Source organism: Lates calcarifer, linkage group LG19 (genome assembly GCF_001640805.2).
Source record: "Lates calcarifer isolate ASB-BC8 linkage group LG19, TLL_Latcal_v3, whole genome shotgun sequence".
Lineage (NCBI taxonomy): Eukaryota > Metazoa > Chordata > Actinopteri > Centropomidae > Lates > Lates calcarifer.
In genome coordinates, this window is record NC_066851.1 from 7,352,098 (window position 1) to 7,375,551 (window position 23,454).

The 23,454-nt window shown below is 40.4% G+C and overlaps 1 protein-coding gene across 2 annotated transcripts in view; it reads left to right on the forward strand.

The window, feature by feature from the left end:
* Positions 1-17,164: 17,164 nt before the first annotated feature.
* The window catches only part of fndc5a (fibronectin type III domain containing 5a), a 29,492-nt gene continuing 23,202 nt past the window's right edge, over positions 17,165-23,454 (forward strand). For both annotated transcript variants that reach the window (XR_001963381.2, XM_018697840.2), the window contains exon 1: positions 17,165-18,703. Coding sequence is in view for 1 of the 2 variants with exons in the window: in XM_018697840.2 (XP_018553356.1) it covers positions 18,646-18,703 (58 nt within the window). In the remaining variant the exon portion in view is untranslated. The remainder of the gene's footprint in view (positions 18,704-23,454) is intronic.

The following is a 23,454-nucleotide window of genomic DNA, read 5'->3' on the forward strand; positions in this document are numbered from 1 at the left end:
AATCTGTGTTTCCCCCATTGTACACTGAAACTCTTTCACTCCTTTGTTCTCTGGCCAAGCAAAGGAAACAATTTAGTTGTTAATGCTTCAATTCTTTCTGCCTTCCTCTGTTTCTACACACACACACACATCATAGTGCTCTAAATATAAAGAGAATTTATTTTGTGAGTGTGTATGTGTGTGTGTGCATGGCGTAACATCAGAGAGGAGAGGCTGGAGCAGTGCTCTGTGGCTGTATCAGCTTGCAGCAGGCAGGTCTTTGTCAGCCCCATGCTGAATAATGTCTAATAGGAATAACCTGGGAGACACAAAGACAATGAGGGAGAAAGAAAAGGACAGAAAGAGATGGACAGAGGGAGAGAGAGAGATACAAAGAGAGGATGATTTGGTTTAGAGTGAAGCAGGAGAAAGTGTTTACATATTTGGTGTCACAGTGAACCAGCACAACAAGCGTACACTGCCTCAGTGTTTTACATAAAAGCAGGTGTTTATCGTTGAATCAAAAGAGTCTATTTTGAGTAAATTATGTTGGAAATGAAAAAGACAGAGTTATCTTTGAGAGTTAGTGGGACAGGATGTTAAAGGGAAGACATAATGAAAGATGTGACACAATGACAAGTAATTCTGTGATTGCATTTGACTGATTGGCCCTGGAAGTGTTTCCTGTTAATTAACATTTAAAGTAGGACTTTTAATACACAATCACATTCGTGATTATGATGAACGTCCTTCTGCTGACCAGAGAGGTTTGTGACAGAAATTCTCTGTGACTCTATCACAGTCCTCTGAATTTTATCTGACCAGTTTACACCAGCAGGAAAACAAGTCCTATCCAGATTTGTTTTTTTCTAACTGTACGTCAGTACATCGGTGCACTGACATCAGTTGGTGGTCTCACAGTAATGATGATCATGCTATTTCCCAGCAAGCATCTAATGTGGGCAGTGGTTCTGTTGAGTGGTAACACAAGACCACTTATGGCATGATTAAAAATTGATATCAGAAGCATACCTGCAGAGACAGACAAAGAAAAGTGACAGGAGAAAGGCCTGTAATGCAACAATACAGTCTGTGGCCTTAAAGCATAGAACTGACAGTATTTAGTGCATATTTTTAGCAATCAAACTAGCAGCATAGCTGTAGGGATTGCAGTGTCCATTGGTCCAACCACTTTGGTCCAGACTGAAATATCTCACAACTTTCAGATGGGTTAAGATTCAATTTTATACAGACCTTCATAGAGCTCAGAGGATGTATCCCTCAACTTTACATCTGGTGCCAGCATGAGGTTTATATTTTTGGTGTTAGTTAAATGTCTTGACAACTAATAGATGGACTGCCATGCAATTTGGTAGACACATTCATGTTAGGATGAATTGTAATAACTCTGGTGACCCCCTGAATTTTCATCTAGCGGTTCATGACCAAATACCTGTAAAACTAATGACATTCCCATCACCCTCCACTGTACTTTGTGTTTAATAATAATAGTACATTTTATTTATAAGCACCTTTCTGGTCACTCAAAGACACTGTACAATATATAAAAATCAATAAAACAACAATGGATAAAATCAACATACAATTTTTAAAAAATGTAGAATGGTGAAGTTGCAGTAGGAATGGTTACAGTGAGTGGGCTACCTTAAACAGACGAATTTTGAGTCTGGATTTGAAAACAGGAAGAGAGTCGATGTTTCGGGGGACTGGTGGCAGAGAGTGGTGCTGAGACGGGCAGAGGGCACAATGAGGTGGATGGAGGAGGAAGATCTGAGGGAGCGGGATGGGGTGGCGATGTGTAGGAGGTCAGACAAATATGGAGGGGCAAGGTTGGAGATGGCCTTGAAAGTAAACAGGAGGAGTTTGAATTCAATTCGTGTTTAGTGCTATTATGCAAAATGTTGGTATGCTACTGTAAACACTATCAGTTAAACATCGGCCTGTTAGCATTGTCAGTTTGAGCATTTTAGCATGCTGACATTACCATTTAGCTCAAATAGCTTCATAGAGGCACTAGCATGGAGTGACTCTTAATCTTGTCATTATTGTCAACAAATGCCATAAAAAGACTAAAGCCAGCAACAACTTCTTAATTTCTAATTAACACCCTTTCTGCAGCCACACACCATGCACATAAAACTTTAAAAAATATATACTTTAATCTTCTAAATTAAATAATACAGCTAGGCACTGTAGTTTTTAGCAAACACAGCTCAAAAAATAGTCCTTTTGTTGAGGACTATTTTTAGGAGCTGATGTGAGTGAGTATTTACACTATAGCAGCAGGGTAGTGTTTGTGGGATTCACTAAACATAATCTACAATGTGTTTTTGGACATAAATGGGGGTCCACAGCACAGAGATATATCAGGTTTGGATATATAGACAATCCTTGTTAGTAGGATCAATTCATGCTGTTTTTGGTCTTTTCATGGGATTGTAGGCTGTAATAAAAATACAGTATATCTCCATGTGTTCCTGTTATTTTATCCAATTTGGTCCAGAATCATTTCAAAACTCTATTCTTAGTCAAAATATTGTCATGTATATTTCTGTTTTAAATACTGTTGCCAAAACACTAACATATGAATCGCTCAGACTACTACTACTAGTACTATTGTGGAATTGTGACCAACTCAAGTTCAATGAAGGATGAACAACAGGGTGTTAAAGAGTGTAGGTGTGTGAAAGTGACCTGTTACATCAGAGGCTGGACTGAGGGGGTGTTTGGAGGGAGAGAGCCTTTCGATTAGAGGCCAGCGTTCAAATCACACTTTGAAGTGAGCATTGGTGCTTTGCCCACTGCAGCTCCCCAGTGGGCTGGCTTCCTTGAATACCCAAATGCTTTTCTCTCTCTCTCTCTCTCTCTCTGTCTCTCTCTCTCTCTCTCTTTACTATACACACAGATAGACAAATATGTGTTTGCGACTGGAAGCAACAGAAAACTGAGAGGAAAGGAAGATGAAAGACAGAAATATCAAGAGACAAATCATGTTCAGTCACGTTGAGGAAGCCATCCAAGACATGTCATCAGACACGAGTTTCATTTCAGGATGCGAGCGGCGCCTCAGCTCGGCTGTTTGGTTGATTTTACACAGGCTCATAGTCCTGATGTTAAAGTCATTGGCACAAATCTGATTTTTTTTTTTCTTCATGTCTGCCTAAACAAAGGAGAGCCCACACAGGATTGGATTTTTCCATGCTTAGACAGCCATGAAAAGATCAGTGTCACTAAGACTCGTAAGTCAGGTTTGCTGTTCCTGTGTGACTACAGTTGTAGACAAACACAAAAACATATGATCCAAACACAACACACTCGTCTGTCCGTCCTGTGGCCCGGCCCCCTGCGAATCTACAGCCCTTCGCCTTGAGGGAAATCTCTCCTCGGTGATGAACGCCGCTGCTTAGTGGTCCATTTAATTGAGAGAGGCAGTGAGTGACAGGTGGAAAGGATGACGGGGAGGCTGCTGCCAGAGTGTGGTGGGATGTGTGTGGATCCTGCTCTGCATAGATGCACTCAATTTACTGACCTGCCACAGCTGCAATGCATAGAGAAATTGCAAGCGGATAGTTGGATGCTGTTCCTCCAGCTTCTTCTCTGTGTGGGGTGAATTTATATTTGCACCATGCGTGTGTGTCGTGCAAAGAGCGTTACTTCTCAGTGTCGTTAATCATTAAAATGTGCAATTCACATGTCTGCCTGCAAGGAAATGAAAGAAATGTAACTGCTGCTGGAAACTGAGCATATGGCAACTCTAAGCCTGATGATCCATATTTTACATCCAAATGTGTGTGTGTGTGTGTGGAAACAGACAATGCACTAACAGAACAATAGAAGCTGGATAACATCAGTGCGAGACATTTGTATACTGTCTATGTGGGTGTCAGTGTGTGTGTTGATGTGTGGAAGCTACACAATGCTGCCGCTCAGTGTATTAATGTCTGAGATGGGAAAGAAGATGAGATGAAGTGAAAAGGCCGGCAGAGTGAAAAGGGCGGCCAGCAGAACACAGCTGCAGCAGCATCCTCACAGCGTCTTACAACAATAGGGCAAAGAGAGCAAGACACACACTTGGCATACACACACACACACACACATAAAGGGCAGTGTTTGAGTTTTTTTGGGCTGCACATCAGCTCAGCAGGAAGACAAAGTGTGATTCTGAGAGAGAGGCTCTACAGAATGCAGCAGCAGATGCACTGTTTCAGGCAAATGAACACCGTGGTGTGTCAGTAATTGTGTTCCTCAAGCCAGTGAGTCCGCCCACACAAGCGCAGTGTGACTGCTTACAGTGCAGCATGGAGAGTGCATTTCTATTCTCCTGTTGATATCATTTGTTTTTATTCCTCCTGTGTGAGCCCTCCAGTGTTCTCCGCTAATCCTCAGCTTCTAATGTGTGCATGGCTGTGGGAAATTATGATTTATTAAAACGTGGGTCTTATTTTGGTAGGTTTGGCTACCCATCCTATCAGTCATAATTATGTTTTTCTCACCAGGTTAATAGCTTGGTTCAGCGAGGGAAGGAACTTTTGCAAAAACTCAAGTTCAAATGATTTAGAGCTAATATCTAATTCATTCACATTGCCCTCAGTGCCACACCTCAGTGACACATTAAAGCTGGAGTGCAGGACTTTTACATATAAATGATGTCTGTTACATTCAAGCCTTTGGCTGTCTATCAGCAGCAGGTAAATCTCTCTGTATTTCACAGTATACTAGTGTTTTAAAATCTGCTGTCTGTGGCAACATTCCCAAACTGGTGCACTGGTAGCAATGTTTTTTAAGTCAACCGTCAGTGATTAGTTTGCCAGAGCTGAAGAGGGGAGCAACTGAAGAGACAAAGAGGGATTGGGCAGCAGCTAGTAGTAGGAGTGTGGTGAAGCCTGTGGAGGCATCCGAAAAAGTTTCTGATACTACACATGAAACAGAAACTATTCAGAGGAAGGATAACAGTCAAAAACTGAAAGTGACCATTGGTTTTGTAGACCGTGTTGGTCTAATTATTCTCATTCTCATTCTCACAGAAGAAGGGAGACAAAATTTTCACGTTACTAGAAGACATTACATTAGTCAGTACGCAGCTTTATCTTATTCACAGTTTTTACAGCTATAATGTTGAATACAAAAAACTTCCACACATTACTTGTTGCATGGTTCAGTGTCATGACTTTGTGTTTACCAATGCTAACTTGCTAACTAATAAGCTGTGTTTTTAGCAAGAAAACAACAACAGCTAGTCACTAATAGAGCAACGGAGCGTGAAGTGGGTCAGACAGAGCAGGGCCGCGGGGCAGGGTCTGTTGCACTGTTCATTTTGAATTCAGATCATTAAAGATGGAATATTTACATTTTTTCCACACAAAGACAGTCAGATTACATTTCCCATGTTTCTTGCCCTCTAGGATGTTTTTCCAAATCTCAGCAATTATGTTGGTGAGTATAAGTTTGTAATTATAATAAGGTTTGTAAAAACAAATCAGTTTTCCATTAAACACAACATTATGAATGTTCACAGTATGTTTTATAGTTTATAGTGTCAGTGCCAGTTATTTATTTTCCAGAAAGACAGAATAAGAACCTTGTGTTCTGATAAGCTTCTACGCTTTATTGTTTATACAAAGACTTTTTTCTGTGTGTGTGTGTGTGTGTGTGTGTGTGTGTGACGTCAGAAGATGTGACAGTCCCATCAGTGCCAAAGAGGATACAGTGACCTCTCTCCTGTCACAAACCACTGAGACACTTGTGAAATGTGCACTTTCATCATGTCTCCCTGTTTTTTGTCTAGACACACACCACACACCCAGACACACACACACTTATGCCCATTAAACAACACTTCTTGATAAAGAACAGCCTTGTCCACCCAATTCCTCATGCCATGTCTAACAATGCCGTCATAACCGCTACCTTCACCACTCCTCCTGCTTTATGAATATTCATCAAACAGCAGAAGGTGATGTCAGCCTTGATTTTTTTTTTTTTTTTTTTTTTTTTTTCCAGCCGCTGCAGTCGTTTTCCTGAGTGCTTTCTTGGAGAGCTGGAACTTCAATGACATTGCAGATCAAGAGTCGGAGCAGCAGAAACCAGATGCAGAAGCAGCTTAGGGGATTTCTCTCAGTCAATCTCTGCCGTTTCATCTCAGGTGATCTGTGCACACTTTGAGCTTTTAGAAGCAGTGGATTTCGATGCAGCTTTGATGAGCACCCCGGGAGAATTTGCAAATGCCAATTTTTGTTTGGATGTTAGATCATCAGCAGTGCTGGGCGTAAGCAGAACATCATTTGGCCGACTGAGTAGCCCAGGAAATGAGAGGTTTTACTTATTGGGCAATGAATCACAGAGTTCGGCACTCACACTCCCACAGAGAATTACCTAAGCCGCTCTATTTTTTCTGCTCTTCTAATGATCATTTAAACTTCTTTTAAACTTCTGTCACTGTAATTTGAGTGCACTGCAAAGTTCCACTCCTAAGAGCTAATAATTTAAAAAACGGAAGGTTAATAAAACCATCTCTCCATATTTGCAGACATCTGGGCTTATGGTGCAGTTAAAATCAATGAAAAGTTCAGAGCACATCTACCATTCCACAGACAACACATAAAGAGGAATGGTTTACGTATTCTTTTCTTTCTAATGCACAGCAGACAGGTCATTTCCTTCACTTCACAAAGTAAACATTAACTCTTCCTCATTAAAGGAAAGATTACAGTCTTGATGAATAGGTGCTGCAGCACGAGTCAGAAAGTGTTGTTACAACAAGGTCTACAACAGCCTCTCGTAAAAAAAGAAGAAGAAGAAGAAAAAAAAAGCAATTGTGCTCTGTGATGCAAAACGTGGCCAATTAAATTGACTTCTCCACCAAGGGGAGAAATGCTCCCTCTCCACTGTAACTATTCCACCAAATGAAATCATTCAGCTCAGGCTAACCTGAGAGCAGGCGTCTGTGACACTCATTTCAACACAAACGGCCTCCACTATAGTTTTATCACACACTCATAGGGTTAGTTAAAGGCAGAAGTGCTGACCGCAGCGCTGAATCCAGTGGCTGTCTCATTCATGGGTTGATTCATTGCAGTCATTATTTGGGTGGATAGCGTGATTGCCTCAATGAACAGGCTGAACAGCCTTGACCCAGAGACCTGCTCTAAATCTCACTGTCTCATATGGGCGAAGGCTTAAAGACTGCAAGATGGTATCAGAAAGGCATTTTAAAAAAAGATTACAAAACAGAAAGTGAAGAGACTGGAAATTAAGAGATGAAGCAGTAAAGATGATGAGAGGAAAAATAAAGGAGGGAAGACATACTGAAAGAGGAAGGAGTAAACCTGAACAAAAGTCAGAGAGATAAGATGTTCCTGTGGTCAAGTGGGAGACGCTGACTGTCATTAATGAGCCTGTAATTCCTCAGACTCAGTCAAACACAGAGGATGTAGTGGTTGAGACAGAGACAGGAGACAGAGGGAGGAGGAAGATGACTGTAATTGCATCCCTGACCCGACTTCTTTTATCTCTCCCAGAGAGCTGGATATGGTCTCCTTGCCTAAGAGGTTCGCCTCCTGCCTTCACTGACTTACAGTCTCCTGGCCTTCACCCTCATTCAGTCATTCACACAGCACAGCTGGTGCAGGAGAGCTAACACAAGCACACACTTACACACATGCTGTATATACTCCTGTATTAAAAAAAATGTTAAAGTAAGTGCACTTTGAGTAAGCACTATGAGAGCCTTGTCATGCATTGGCAGGACAATATTCTCTGTCAAAATACACTGGCATCAGTATGCATGTTGGCTGCTGTGTAAAAAGAAAGTGTAATATTACAACATATTATTCATTATTTATTCATAGTTCTGAATTAAAACTGCTCAACATTTGTCTGTTGTACTTAATTAATAATCTGTAATGATGAAACTGCTCAACTGTAAAACACATTTACCTAGATAAATATTTATAACAAAACATGTATTTATTGTTTACATATATGTTGACTGAGTTTCTTATAAAATATAGAAATAGGTAAATAGATCAATTGTCTTGGAAATTATTGATATTAGTATCAGCTTCAACAATAGACATGGATATTAAGCAACCACTTAATCAACCCGTCTTTTGTTAAGCCCCACCCCCCTTATTAACAGTCGCTGAGCCATGAAATACAGCCTGTATTTCTACACTGTGTGTAGCTGACTGGAGCTGGTGTGAAATGAAGGGGACCCTACCACACATCCACAAACTATTTCCCAAGTTATCACAATTTATCTGACACTCATAACTTGAGAACTAATGAGGGAAAACTTTTATTTTGCCTGTGCCAATGCACAAATGAATAAAAAAGCTTTTATTAATATTCTGATCAAAAAGGTAGAAACTTAGAATAAACTGGTGCAACTTTGTCCTGTACTGTACACTTACCCTGTTAGTCAAATTATATTTGAATTTTCAGATGAGTCTGAAAGCCCAGCTCATTAAGTTTATGTTATCTATTTCTATTTATGTTCAGTAATTTTCTGAGGCACTTCATTCTTTGACATTTATCACCACTTGATAACTTGCCTTTAAACAACCGCACAAAGTCAAAAATATCTAACACTGCCAGCCTCTGCTTTTGTGTAATCCAACAGACGTGTTTTCCCGCATTTCAACAAAACATGTTGACATTTATAAAATTGCCCGTCATCAAATACTCAGAAGTACTAAACAAACAAGTGTAATTTGCCTCAGGAGAGAGCATATTGACAGAGAGAGGCATTTACTTATTGCTCATCAGAGGTGGCCATGCTTTCTGCTGCCATTAAAATTCATTTAGTTTAATTTTCAGTCACTTTAAAAGCTTCATCTTCCGTGTTCTCCCATAAGAAGCTTTGAGTCAGTGAGCCGCTGCCAGCTCAGATTTTCCCCATTTTCAGATGGGAGCGTGTCTTTGCACAAAGCTACAAATGAACTCTGAATCTGCAGCACTGTAATGGGATTATGAGCAGGAACTCAATCATCCAAGAGCCACAGTTGCTCCACGTGTGAGCAGAGCCAACGCATTCACTCCTCCTGATGTGTTAACAGTGGCTGCCAATCAAAAGTGTTCAAACTAAAACAAGTGGAAAGAAAGTGAGGAAGTTTTTGAACTCATTCCATGTGTGAATTGTAATTCCTCTTTTTCCTCTCCATACCTTCCCCTGCCATCACAGCTCAGTTTTGTTTGTTGTATCTCCTCTCCCTGGGCCAGAGTCCCAATCCTATCAAGCTGAAACAGGAACAAAGACCGTTGTCCCTCGCTTCCCACTCCCTCGATCCCTGCTCCCACCCCACACCAATCTCTAAAAAATCCCCTCTTGGTCCTGGTCCTCACCTCTGAGCGACCTGCCAGAGCTCATAATCCAAACTCATTTTGAAAGGCAAAAAAGTCCCAGTAAGCTCCAATGTCGCGTCAGGAAATATTGGTGCGTGTAAAATATTCATGCTGGGTTGTCCTAGTTGCTGTTTCACTCTGTGTTTAAGGAAAAAATGCTAAATCAGGTTGTGAACTTTAGCAACTGTTTTGGAGTCTTTTTTATAATCCTCTGTGGCCGTAGTGCTTGGTCAGATGGAGTTCTTACTTTGTGACTAAAAGTGATAATGGCTGAGCTTCATGCCTCAGCAGTTTCAAATTAAATGCATAACAAAATGTCTGAATTGTCTCAAACAGCCATGGACTAATGCCCCCGGCCTGCAATATACATAGGATTTTATATTTTACATCAACTTAAAATGATTATATGGACCATAATAGAGGCTCAGGATTGAGGCTATTTGCTGACCTCTGAACAACCACCAACCACTTTTTTTCGTGGCAGCAGACTAAGAGAGATACCCAAAATGTTCTTATTCCCAGCCATGTCCTGCAACTCCTCTCGGGGTGTCCTGATAACATGCCCATGCTGGATGGGAACACTTCAAAATATACAATTTTACAAATACATCTCTTTTTTTTCCCCACAATTTTTGTCATCACCACATTCTGCACTGCACTTCTCAGGTGTCAATCAAAACATCACTTGTCTGTCATGACTTATTTTCTTTGTTTTGATTTTAGGCTCATGAGATTTAAATATTTTACACTGTTGCTTTTATCTTCATCTGCTCAGCTCTGTGGGATTTAAACTGTGGCTCACATTTATTCCAAACAAACTGAAATTTAAAAATGCTTCATTTTTTGTGCTGTGGGGCTGGTACATTGAGGACACTGAGATTATGTCCTTGTTTTTTGTTTGTTTTTTTTGTTTGTTTTTTGTTTTTTTGCTTGTTTGTGTCTTTTTTTTTCCTTTGATTTTTTTTTTCTGGCAATTTGGGGGATTTAGCAACATGGGGGCAGTTTTTATTGTACAATTTAAAATGTGTGTCCTGTACCTTGAGTATCTTATAGGCTATTCCATTAGTTTTACAACAGATACGTTTAAATTTGACTTCTAGGCTAATTGATATATTAAAGGTGAAGTACCTTACTTACGTAATTTTTGGAAGTTATGCTAGCTTTTAATGCTATCTTATAATGCTACAGTAACTTCCTGTTAAATTGTTGTTGACTGGACAATTCTGCAGTTTTCTTGACAACAGATTTACGCATTGATAAAGGTTTTACTGGCCGATATATTTCTTGAGTTGTAATGGTGATATCCGATTAAATAAATCACTAGTTTGTAGTAGCTAGTAGTTTCTAAGAACTTAGGTTCGTAGTAACTACCAGCTACTCTAAATTGGACACTGTGGTTTCTGGTTTCTGAAAGCTTGTGCAGACTCTCGCTCTCATCACGAGAGTGTGCACAAGACACTTTCTCACAGTGTGAGGTAGGAAGTGACACTAGCATCAAATATAGCTAACACTGTTTCTAATATGAGACAGATGAGCAGGTGTTACACATAGAATCAAAGTTTATGATTTCTTCTACATACAGTGGGCATGTGGGGCACAGCCCACCTTGGCCTGTGTGCATGTCCCACTGGGGCCTCACTGCACCCATATGGTGCCCAGACATGCGCTGCATGATGGTATGATGGTACATGATGGTTACAGGGCCCACGGTGACCCCACACAGGCCACAAAAGGGTATGTTTGCTGGGTTAGGAGAGACTATACTTTCAAACCAAGCTGGGACATGCTAATGCTAGTCAGTCACAATAGTTCCCCCTGAGCTACTTTCTGTTATGTCTGCACTGGGCCATTTACTCCTATCCGTACTTTTTCCACAAGACCGTACATCATTTTACTCCATTAAGAGTTTTACTGAGGAGTGAAAAAGCTTTCCAAGCTAATGAGCATGTTAAATGCTTGCTAACAGACAGTTAGCAGAAAAATAAGATCACACAGTTTATTCAAATGTATTCAGATGTATTTATATCTTTGTCATAAGTGTCTGCAAATCATGGCCCTTTTGTTGAAGGTACATTTAATAAGCCACAGGCTATTTTGGACTCTGGCTCTCAGTTCTCTCAAAGGTCAGCTCTGTAATGCTTTTGGTTAATGGCGCACATTTGGCGGCAAAAATTATCATTTCAATTATCATTTCAGTTCCAATGAAACTAAATTATTGTGCTGCACAATTTCACAGTTTAAACCCTGTAGATAGGTTTTGTAGTGACACATTGGTGGTGCATGGACTCATGAATTTGTAAATGTTCCAGCCCTGGACTCTGGTGTTTCATGCATTTGCCATAGCTTAGCGGCAATATAGAGTTGCAAAACAGGCGCTGACATTGAAATTTCAATTGCTCTTACTTTAAACTGAGTTAGTGATGCTTATAATGTACAGTAAGAGATGATCCTGCTCAGTCAAATCATCTTATTACCGTGAGAGCATCACCAAATCAGTTTTCACCTTTTGCTCTTGCTCCCAGTGTACCTCAGTGTACCTCAGTGTATCACTGACTTGTCAGGTGTGACCCAGGCCTTTCTTTCATTACATAAGCAGGGAGGTAAAAGTGAGCTGCTGCACAGTCAGAGCTTCCTAAAGTCAGTGTTAGCAGAAGGGACACTTCAAAGAGCTGGATAAGCTGAGCGTAACCTCTACAACTTTAGACTAATGTTCCACTTCATGGCCCCCGCACCTCTTTTTGAAAAATGATTACAGCGACTATACAAGTCCTTTTCCCAGACCAAACACAAACACTAACACACAAGCACAAACACACACACACACAGAGAGACAAACTGAGATAAACGTCTCCCTCCACCAGGTTGAAGCTCACAGGAACATAGATGAACTAGAATGTCCATAAAGACATCAGATTTATTGCTGATTTTCTGCTTGATCTGCGTTTAATGTGGGAGACTGTAAGGTATCAGGGAGACCAATTTCCAGAAGCAAATTACTCGCTTGGGCTGAGTCCTTTATGTGTTTGCTGAGTGCTGAATTTAAAGACCATTAACATTCTGTTGGCCCAGGACTTTGAGACATCTCTGGGAGTTCCCCACGGTGTGGAAACTGTTGACAGTTCAGTGGGTTGTCTTTGTGCTGCCTGGGCTTAAATGAATGAAGTAAATTTGCCTTAGCTGTATGTGTACCTCTGTTCTACAGCATGTAGTTCATGATTATTAGTCAGGAAATCATTTTGGTGTGCTTAGGAAGGGTAGAGGCTTTTTAAAAAATTGTATCCAGAATTGGTTTGGACATGGGCAGATTAACACCCTTATCACCTAAGGCTCTTTTATTTTAATTTAGAGGTTAGCCAAAGACCATATTCATGAATGCAAATTCATGAATGGACAACCAGAAAACTATATTTTGGAAAAATGTGAATCTATATCCACAGAGCATCCACAGAGGAAACCCTTTAACACACAACATGTAGTTTCAGCCATCATCATGTCTTCACAGGATCCTGTTTCAGCAGTTTATGTTTTGTATTGATGCACCATTTCTTTATCATTTACTTCTATAGTTCATCTCCACACAGTGCTCCTTGATGTCTGACTCGCCTCTGCCCCATCTGCCCGACAAAATCCACCCTAGACAGGCAAAGTCTGTCAAGTGGGAGTTAGAAACAATTACCATTGTTCTGTCACTCATCAGAGTATGTTTCAACGGATCCATCCATCAACTCTCCACCCTCTCAGCTGCTTTCTGATTGAATAGAGTGATTCAGTACTCACTTGGCTTCTCTTGCCCCCAGATCCAAAATGCCACTCTATACACACCTTCCCTGAACATCAAATACAGCACTTTGTCATGTTCCTCTCTGTTGTGTATTGACATCAGAACTGCATCTATTGACTTGCAGTATTGCTGAAATAAAGACAAATAACAAGAATTACATACACCATTTATCTCACCATGACTCTCTGAAAAAGATGAGGTTAACTGTCCCTGCTCGTGTGTGTATGTGTGTATGTGTGTGTGTGTGTGTGTGTGTGTGTGTGTGTCACTTTTGATGTTTATCATTCTGATGTTGCCAGGTGATCTTCATGCATCAGTTGCCATCCAGCTGATATCATCTATTTATTTTCTCTTATATATGTCAACAGTCTGTTGTTCAGTGGTTAATACAGAAGCAGGTTTAGGTTCCTGTTCTCTGTGTAGAACATGTGTGACTGAGTGATTCTCACCAGCACCAGTGTCCTGCATGTACATTAGTACCATCAGAGGAAAGATGACAGTCGTCACAACAGGACGTGTGGCTCAGGGCTCTCTGACTCTCACAGCACTCTGCAGTGGGAATGTAATCTGGAGATGTCACACGGTTCATCTCTGAAACAGCATTCAGTGCCAATATATTACAGCCTACAGTGAGTCACGTCCTGTATTTTGGTTCCATTTTCTCAGATAGATCTCAGATAAAACTCCCTCTCTGTGTTTTCTTTTAAAACACCAAGGACTCACCACAGGTATGTATGTGATTCTGGTTCCTAATTTTTCTGAATTTCAGCCAGATCTTCACCATAGTTTATGATTTGTGGCTACTGCCCTAAGCACCTGCTGATTTTCATGTTCACACATGATCAGAACAGCGAGTGAAGAAAATACAGTCTTGGATGTGGCAAAAAACAAACATCCATATGACACTGACACTGACAGAGACCCTGAGCAGGGTTTTCAGGTCCCCTTAAACCTTTTAGGGGCTAAGAAGCTGTCCTCAAATATCTACTTAATTCCATCAATGAAATACAGTTTGAACTGCTTTGTTTTACAGCAGAGGATCATGAAGATGCATGAGATCAGCTGCAGACTTGTTGCCTTCTTATAGCAGAAAGTTGCTGCCGTTCTCAGAGCCAATGAACTTTGGTACTTTTCTGTTACCTCTCTATCGTCTGTAAAATACATGTCCTGACTTTAGAATAACCTTGCCAGTTGCCTCTTTACTCACCAAGTTGATGGTAGAGATCTATGAACACAAGATGGACATGAGATCATCAGAAAACCAATGAACAAGGCAACAATTACATTGGAGTTTTCACAGGTTTTTACTAATGTAAACTAAGTTAACGTTGGCCTATAGATTAAGGCTGGTGATATCATAAATTTCTGTTACTGCCAACAAATCCCATCAAAAGATCAAAAGCAACAATAAACTGATCCTGCTGCACTGCATTGCCTGCAGAGCCAAATGTTTTCCTACGTGCCACAGATCGTCATTTTTCACCACCATTTTTCATTTCTTCAGTGAAGCAGTAGCTCATGTGACGTCTAAGTCACATGCTTCACTTACACCTTGATTTATTTGCTAAGTCTGTTTCAGTTGTGACTTTGTCACTTTTAGTTTATATTGATTCACTAACTTTTCCACCTAAGCCAAGCATTTTTACAGTATTTTGACTTTTTTTTTTTTTTTTAAATTTCCGGTTCCTTCACTCAAGCAAGCACTTACTGACTCACACCATAAAAACAGCTTTTAGGCTTCAGGAACAAATACAGTTACAAATATTGAAACTTTCTGGTTTAAAAGTTCACAGAACCAAGAGCTATAATTGACTGTGTGCGTAGTTAGAGATATGCTGTTAACACTTTTACAGGTGTCTCATTTATATATAATAAAGGGCTTTTAGGAAAATTCTCTTTGAGCTGCGGGGGATTTTTTTGTTGCAGTACCCAGTACTGTAGTTTGCTGCTTGATCACAATGGCAGCAATCCATCAAAGAGTTGAGTTTAACTTATAATTTTGTACAAATGACAGGAAGTTGTGGGATGTTATTGCGCTAGCAAAATGTTATACAGAGGCAGTGTTGAAGGTTGGCTGTGTAAAAAAAAATCATATGAACAGTACAGTTTCTAAGTAATATGAACAGATCTCACTCTTTCTTCACAGATTTTAATATGAAGAGATTTGTTACCTTGATACCTTTTTGGATATTTTACACGAGTCATGTAGATTTTGTTGAATATTTCTGATGCAGTAGACTCAACATGGTCTTTTATGATATATGTTTTCTGTGTGTTCTTCTCTATTTTGCACCTGTCTGATATTCCCCATAAAGGAGTGTTATCCAGACAGTATTATCCAGCTCTATGCTGATTGGTCCACTCTAGGACTAGAAAGGTAAGTGTATTTGTGTCTTTATATATTGCTTGTTCTGTTTACTTGACAGAATCTGACAAAGATCCCTGTTTGATCAAAATGTTGATCTGTTAATTTGAATCTACTGGAAGATGTGTGTAGTGTGCAGATTTTCTGACTTCCAAAGGATTATTATTTTTAAAATCATATGTATAAATAAAGTTTATTGTTATCTAATAATAAACATTATTTATGCTTTTTTTAAAAGGTATATTTGGAGACGTGATTTAAAAGTTGTTCCAGATTCTTTAGGCCTCAGGTCTTCAGGCAGGGAGCTCCAGAGCTGAGGGACTCTGACTGCAAAAATCCAGTCACCTTATCTTGCCAGAGTATCTGAGGCTGTGCTCTGGTTAACATCAGCAGTGTAACTGGGATGCTAAACCATAAAGATAAGCAGTTAAAATCTTAAAAACAGTTCTAAACCTGACTGGTGACCAGACCAGAGAGGCTAACACAGAGTGGTATGATCTTGTCTTCTAAAAGCTAAGCTGCATTTTTATTAGCCAAAGGTGTGATATTTTTTGGCCAATCTATGAATACTATGAATTCTAATCTGACTTAGATGATATAAAAGCATGTATGACGTTCTTGAGATCAGGCCAAAAGAGAAAAGACCTGATTTTTGAGAAGCTTTTCAGTTGATTCAAAAAAACAAAACATAATTTAATGATTTTTGTAACTTCTTTTTCAAACAAAAGGTCACTGTCAAATATTACACCCAGGTTTCTGGCTTCAGATTTTATATCAGTCAACAAGAGGTCGAGATGTTTTTGTGAAATTGTGATCAACATTTAGTTTCGGGACAATTCAGGACTTTATTTCTGACAGACAAGGTGACGGCTGATAAAAGTTACTTATTTCACAGCTTTTTGATGGGAAATAAATTTGCATTCTATGTTTATGTGTCAAATGTATACACAGAACAAGAGGGGACCAAGGATGGAGCCTTGGGGAACACCACAGTTCATTGTGGCCACAGAAGAGGACATGTCCAGAGATGGATCTGGAGAATGTGCTCTGTGTGCAGTAAGTGGAGAAAATGTTACATTTGTTTCCAAAACTCCCTGAAATTATATTTTAGTCTGGTTATATTGTAGTATATTTTGCTACAATAGCTCACACAAAACCTTTTCCAAAAATAAAAATACAAGTACTAATAAAACTTGGGTGCATTTTCTCAAGTACTGTACTTGAGAAAAAAAGGTTAGTTATACTTCTTCTTCTATACTACTACAATTTTATACCTAAAATACTGTACTTTTTACTTTACAACATTTTTACACACAATGCATATAATTAGTATATAGAATATGATGATGCAAATTAAACTATCTAAGAGTATATGAGTATATGATAGTATATGAATCAGATCCACCATGGTCAGTTATAAAATGCTGATAGATAGATCAGAACAGTAAAACACTAACAGGGCATCTTTACTGCATAAAGTACATTTACTTTAGATACTTCTAAAGTAAACTACTAATACATTTTGCTAATAACACTGCTAATATTTTTACTTCTGTGACATTTTAATATATGTCTTATAATTGTAAAGGAGTATTCTCACAGTGTGATGTTGTGACTTTAACTCAACTGAAATGAATGAATCCTCCACCACTGCTGCTCAAAGATACATTATGGTGGTGACAGAGGTGTTTGTCTCTCTCTGTGTCCTTACACACTCTCCCACTCTCCCCCTCTCTCTCACACAGATGGAGGGAGAGCGCAGTAGCCCACAGGAGAGTGAAGTATGCAAATAAACAGCACAATAACCCCTCCACCACCACCACCACCAACAGTGTTCCTCTGAAGCACGTCAGAGGCAGCGGGCTATGAATCGAGGTGCACAGCGGGGTGAGGAAAACATTTCTTGGGGACACAGCAAGGGGACAGTGCCGGTCTCCTGGCTCGGGACTGACACTCCCACACACATACACACACACCTCCCGGAGAGCTTCACATCCACAGCGCGCTGCAGGGGAAACCATCAGGTATTGTATGCAGACTTTATCCACTTCTCTACTCACTTCATCGCGCGCTCTGGGAAAAAAAAACACAGTGTGAGCGGGACTCGGGGATTCAACTTCGGTGGTGGAGTCAAGAGGCACGTGTTTGTTTTTGAAGTGGAAAAAGTGAGTTCAAAGCAGCACCACAGGAGAGTTTTGTCTTTACACAGGCGACTGTTTGCGTGGGACAGTGTATGCATATTTAATCGACGAGTGGGCAGCAGTAATTCAGAGCACTGGCTCACCAAGTGGGCAAGTAAAAGCGGGAGGATGAGAGAGAGGGAGAAAGAAAGGAAGGAGAGGGCTTTTTTGGTGACAAGTTTGCTTTTGATCAGGATGTGCTCGTCCCTCGCTGTTGTGCTTCTAGAGGCCTGGAAGAAGTTCTAAATGGTTATTGTTAGATGTGCGTTTGTAGTGTGAAGTATGTGGGATGGAGAGGGTAGATGATGGAATCAATTAGGCAGAGGCTGCTACTTATCTGAAAGTGTAGGCCATAATTATTGAACCATAGGAAACAGTGGGAGTTTTTCCCACATTTAATTACGCCGTGTTTAGCCGGGCTGTGTTGACACTGTTGTAGCCTTCCTCTCTCACTGTAAATCCTTCAGCAGTCAGTGTGGCAGACAGGGACGGAGCAGGCGCTCATATACAAAGCCAGCACGTTTCACTCTGTCTGCAGCAGCCGAGCGGTGCTGAGCACCACCTCCAGCATTACCACCACCACCTCCAGCAGCAGCAGCAGCAGCAGCAGCAGATCGGGGGAGGAGGGTTCTGGAGCACAGTTGGGAGGACCGACGACGCATATCAACAGCGCCAGGCTCGAGACCAGTCAATAACAAAACGGGTCCACCGGCCGGTCGCTTGGTCGCCGGTTGCTCGGGGGGGAGAGAGGAGAAGAGAGGAGGAACAGTCGAGGCTGTTGAATGAGCGGAGCGGAAGGCGCTGTCCGAGGTGCTGAAAAAGCCTCTGACAGAGAACCGTCGCTGTCCCTTTTCCAGTCCAGACGATACGCATGAACTGACGCGAATGCCGAGCAGCACAACACAGCAGCAGCAGCAGCAGCAGCAGCACCCCCGGACAGAGTAAATGGGACCGCACGTCGTCCGAGCGTTAGAAACATGGAGAGATTTTTGCTGCTCGTCCTCAGCTGTCTCGGCATCTCTCGAGTCACAGCGGGTAAGTTTATGTTTGTGTGCAATTAGAGGGGATGTTTCCGTGATTTCTTTTTTAAACGCAGTAGCTCACAGCCTGTCCCCTCATCCCTTACAGAGTGGTATTTTATTGCCTAATTAAACCAGGCACGGGGGGGGGGTTGCAGCCGCATGTGGCAAAACACTGCTGGCTTTGCAGGCAGTTGTGTTGTGGAGGCTGTAGATTTTTACCGGTATTGTTGTAGAGACGTTGCGTATAGTCTGTTGTGTTTGTGGAAAGGCTGACTGTGTTGCAGGCTACTAGAGGCATTTCCGTGTTGTCATCTGATGAAACAAATATGAAGGGTTACAGTTCTTGGTTTGAGAAATTCACATCTGAGAAATCTGCTCAGAATCACAATCAGACAGTTGTCATGTGGATTGATTGTAAGTGGTGCTAAACTGGCCTGTAACAAACTATATCATAGCTCTTGAAGCTGTGGGTGTGTGTGTGTGTGTGTGTGTGTGTGTGTTTTTTTTTTTTTTTTTTATGTGAGCCAAGCTGACCTTTGAATCTCATTTCACCCAGGTACTATAAACTGCTGCACATAGACACACATTTCTCCAGCTCAGTGTTGACCTGAGCTGTGTATTAACACCATCCATTAATGTGGAAATGAATTATTGTAGGGAACATTTGTTGACTACTGATCATTAGTGGACATTTTTATCCATAAGAGTCCAAAATCTGTAGCTGTAATGGCCTCTAGAAACACATGATTGGATGGCTGAGGAGCTCCAGTGGTCCTCTCACACAGATCCATGGAAACACCACTGATGCGTGCTGTGCCTGTGTGAGTGCTGCTGTCCAACATATACTGTACTGTATGTGTGCATCTATAAAACATGCCTTTTAGAGCCCCAGCTACATACACACACACACACACACACACACACACACACACACACACACTCACACTCACACTTTGACCACTCACTGCGATGGAGTGCCACTCTTCACTCCTGACACACTCCTGCCATCAAAATACACCTCTGGTTCGCTGGGCATCCTCCCACTTCTCAGCCTTTCCACTGACAATAAATCACTGTGTTGCTCTCCTCACTTGCACACACACAAAAACATGCACAGACACACACACACAGTCTACTAACACACACAGTTTACAAGCACACTCTCTTGGTCTTGTGTGTTTTTGTCTACAAGAGTAAACAATTTTATAGTCATACTGTAAAAAGATTATATTACAAAGTGGCGTTCAGGTGCTTGAAGCACACAGCATTTCTACTGGTAGGTAGGCAGTGGGATGTCTATAATGGACACTAGTAATTTCATTGCTATATTGTGACTGGATGGGCTCCACTACATTAAGTAGCACTTGAGAACAATGTAGATGATTTATGAAAAATGCAAGGTAGTCTTTGTGTTTTTATATGTTTTTAAGGTAAGCAAACATTTTCTTTTTCATCTGTTTAAGTGTTTAACATTTATAAGCAGCATATTAAAACTTCACACTGTAACATTCACTATCACAATCACATTGACAGCTTGATAACATCATTATAATCATACATAATCATAAAAGATATCACACATGAACAAATCTTACAGTGTGTTGTACAGCATTTATTAACTGTTTATATACTTGTTATGGAGGAGTCATTATAGGGAATTGCATTACTAAACACATAAAATGGCTTTTAAACGGCTTACAGCTACATTATAGTATGTTATAAACCAGTAATTAGATGTTTACTTGCTGCTGTTAAATGCTTAATCCTAGGGGTAACCACTGATATGTACAATATTACAAGAACAGTAGCTGCACACAGTAAAAACATCAGTGAAACTTGTGTCAACTCAGAATAAAGAGAAACAGGTTGTATCAGGTCATATGTGATCACTGATTTTTGTGATGACGTCACATGTTGGTGAAATAAACTCACCTTAAAGTCCGTTCAGTAGCTGTTCTGGAACTGAGGCTCATCACACGATAGTCATCAAAAAAGTAACTCAACACCCCCTGAAAATCCTGTTTCTGCTGACCTCCAGTGGTTTAACCTCTCACCTTGCTGCAGTGATGTAGTGACGCAGTACTCCACTGTCATGTGTGGTTACAGGTGCAACAGAGCACACATCTGACCACACCCACCTACACCCCGCAGTGATGGTTAGAGGCTAAAGTTTTCAACCACAGAGGGCAGCAAAACACTGCTTCAACCTGTTGCATGTTAAGTTTCTCTTTGAAGCAAACAAGGACCAGATGGAAAGGGTTATTATCATTATTGGCATCCTTTGATCAATTATCCAACAGATTTGGGGGGGAAAAAAACATGCTGCAGCCAACTATCCAAAGACAACCTGACAATCAATGAGTTTGCCCCTGGTAAGTCTTTCGACAAAAAGTCCTTAAAGTGCTCAGAATGGGCGTCCCCATGTCTTTAGATGCAATGATTTATCATTGTATTGTGTGTTTTAATACATGAGATTGTACAACATTATATATGAGAGACTGGTTCTCACTAGCAACAGTAAAATTAGTTTTATTCCTGAAGGTCTCCAGTATTTTCTCAGTATTTTCTCATTTCTATAATTTAAAACCACCGACCACCAAAGCAGATTTCATGACTGTTAAACTCTAGTTACCTCTCAAGTGAATACTGAATTTCAGCAGACAGTCTTCCAGTAATGTTCACCTTTTAAATGGACTCAAGTACAGAGGATTTTAAAACTGAATCTAGTTTGAATCTAGTCACTGAAGTTGTCTGTTCCATCTGGCTGTATATTCTTTCTCTGTTCTTGTAAAACAGATCTTGATGTCAGAGAGATTATTTGGTAAAGATTATATCTAAGTGGTATTCAAAGCAGGCAATGCTCCAAAAAGTGCTCAGGAAAAAAAAACTTTAAAGAATCTAAAGAATCTAAATCTAAATCTAAAGAATCATTCCATGACAACTGAGCAAATTTCATCTGCTGATGAAGATCATGTGAAATGATCAAAAGCTGCAGAATGGATCTTGAAGTGAGATTGTTTTGTCATCTGTTGTCAAGATCTAGAGTGAATTTTGAATGTCAGTGAGTGCACATGTGACCGGGGAAACTTGCAGACTGAGGTGTAACTGTTTTCCCTTTGGATTGACAATTCAACTCGATTCACGTTTTTGTCTCCCAGTTTATTTTAAGACTTAGTCAAAAACCTGCGCTGGGAAAACCAGGCCAAATCGATGTCGAGGCGGAGAGGTGGACTGGCAGGAGTGAGTGGGTGCGCACCACAGAGCCATAAAATTTACACTACGGTGACGTCTTTACTGTGTCTGTGTTTATAGTGACTCATAAACAGTCGGTTGATCTTGGGAAAGGAAAGGTAATGTTTCCATTTAAAATGTAAATCGACTCTCTAACACATTCATCTAAATGAGGCCATAAATCAATTTTCTCCGGTCCCTAAGAGTTCTGAGTTTGGAGAAAGAAGGAGAAAAATCAATGAATCAATCAACAAACTGAACAGTGATGCAAGCAGTGGAAAGGCTCCAGGCTGTTCTCTTTGTTTGAGAGACGTTTATAATAATGAGCGAAGAAAGCGACGTCTTTCAAGAGCACAGAGGTTATTTTTTTCGGTTGTAAACCAACGAATCTAGGAACATTTTGGCAGCCACCTGCCAGGTGATAAATTCTCTGTGAGTACAGTATATTATGTGTCAAGTGCTGAGCCATCTAGCATCTATAGAGAGGAGTTATAGGCCTCAGCTGTGAGAGCCAAAGTTTGTCAAAGCCATCCATCTTCTCCTCTCTCACACCAAATTATCATCAAAAAAAGAAATAGACTTGCACATTGAATATTTCTGATCAGATGTCCAATCAGTCAGAGAGATGAAAAAAAAATTGATGTGACTTCATAAGATTTCCTGCAGTTTATCACACATGCAGTAGTTTCTCAAACATGCATATTTATGCTTTAAGCATTGTTTGGTAGACACATCATAAAAAAACAGCCTACAGATCTGATGTTATTGTTTCTGGGCGTCAGTTTTGTCACATGTATGAAATTTAAATGAGTGATTGTTGCTCATATACAAAGTTTATCATCATTACTGAAGGACAAGCAGGCAGCGTGCAGGGCCCATGTTCATAGTCTGACGCATGATTATCATCAGCTTTACTAATGATATCATTTAGAAATGGCAACAGTGTCTTGTGGTTTGGGTCCTCTAAACGCCATGCTGATTTTATTCAAATGTGTGTCCTTTAGACCTGCTGGGTATCTGGGGCAGCCTCCTGATTGGAGGGCTGAATCATCACTGTTCCCTCTGAATAGGCTCTTTAACAGGGCACAGTAAGGATGGGGAGGTGTATGTGCTTGTGTGCATTTGTGTGTGTGTGTGTCTGCATATAAGAGTCGCGGGGGATACAGAGCTCTGTGTGTGCATGTGATTATCTGTCCATTAGTTTCCCTCTAGTCAATTGTGTGAGCACAATTAGCTGTTTGTAATTATTAGCTGTTTGTAATCTTGTTTGCTGTTAGTAAGTTTTTAAAAGCAGACTACTGCATTTTTAAAATGAGCTTATTACCATTATAACACAGTACTCATTGCATTTTCTTCTTACAAATATGTTGCATCAGATGGGGTTTTGACAGGGAAAAACCTCATTATCTTGCAATTGCTATGTAACAATGCTGGAGATACAGCATGTTCTGTGACTATTACTGACAGCATTTGTTTATTTACAGTGCTGTTTGCCAATTAATCAAAGTTACCGCTATACTAAAGAATTAATTG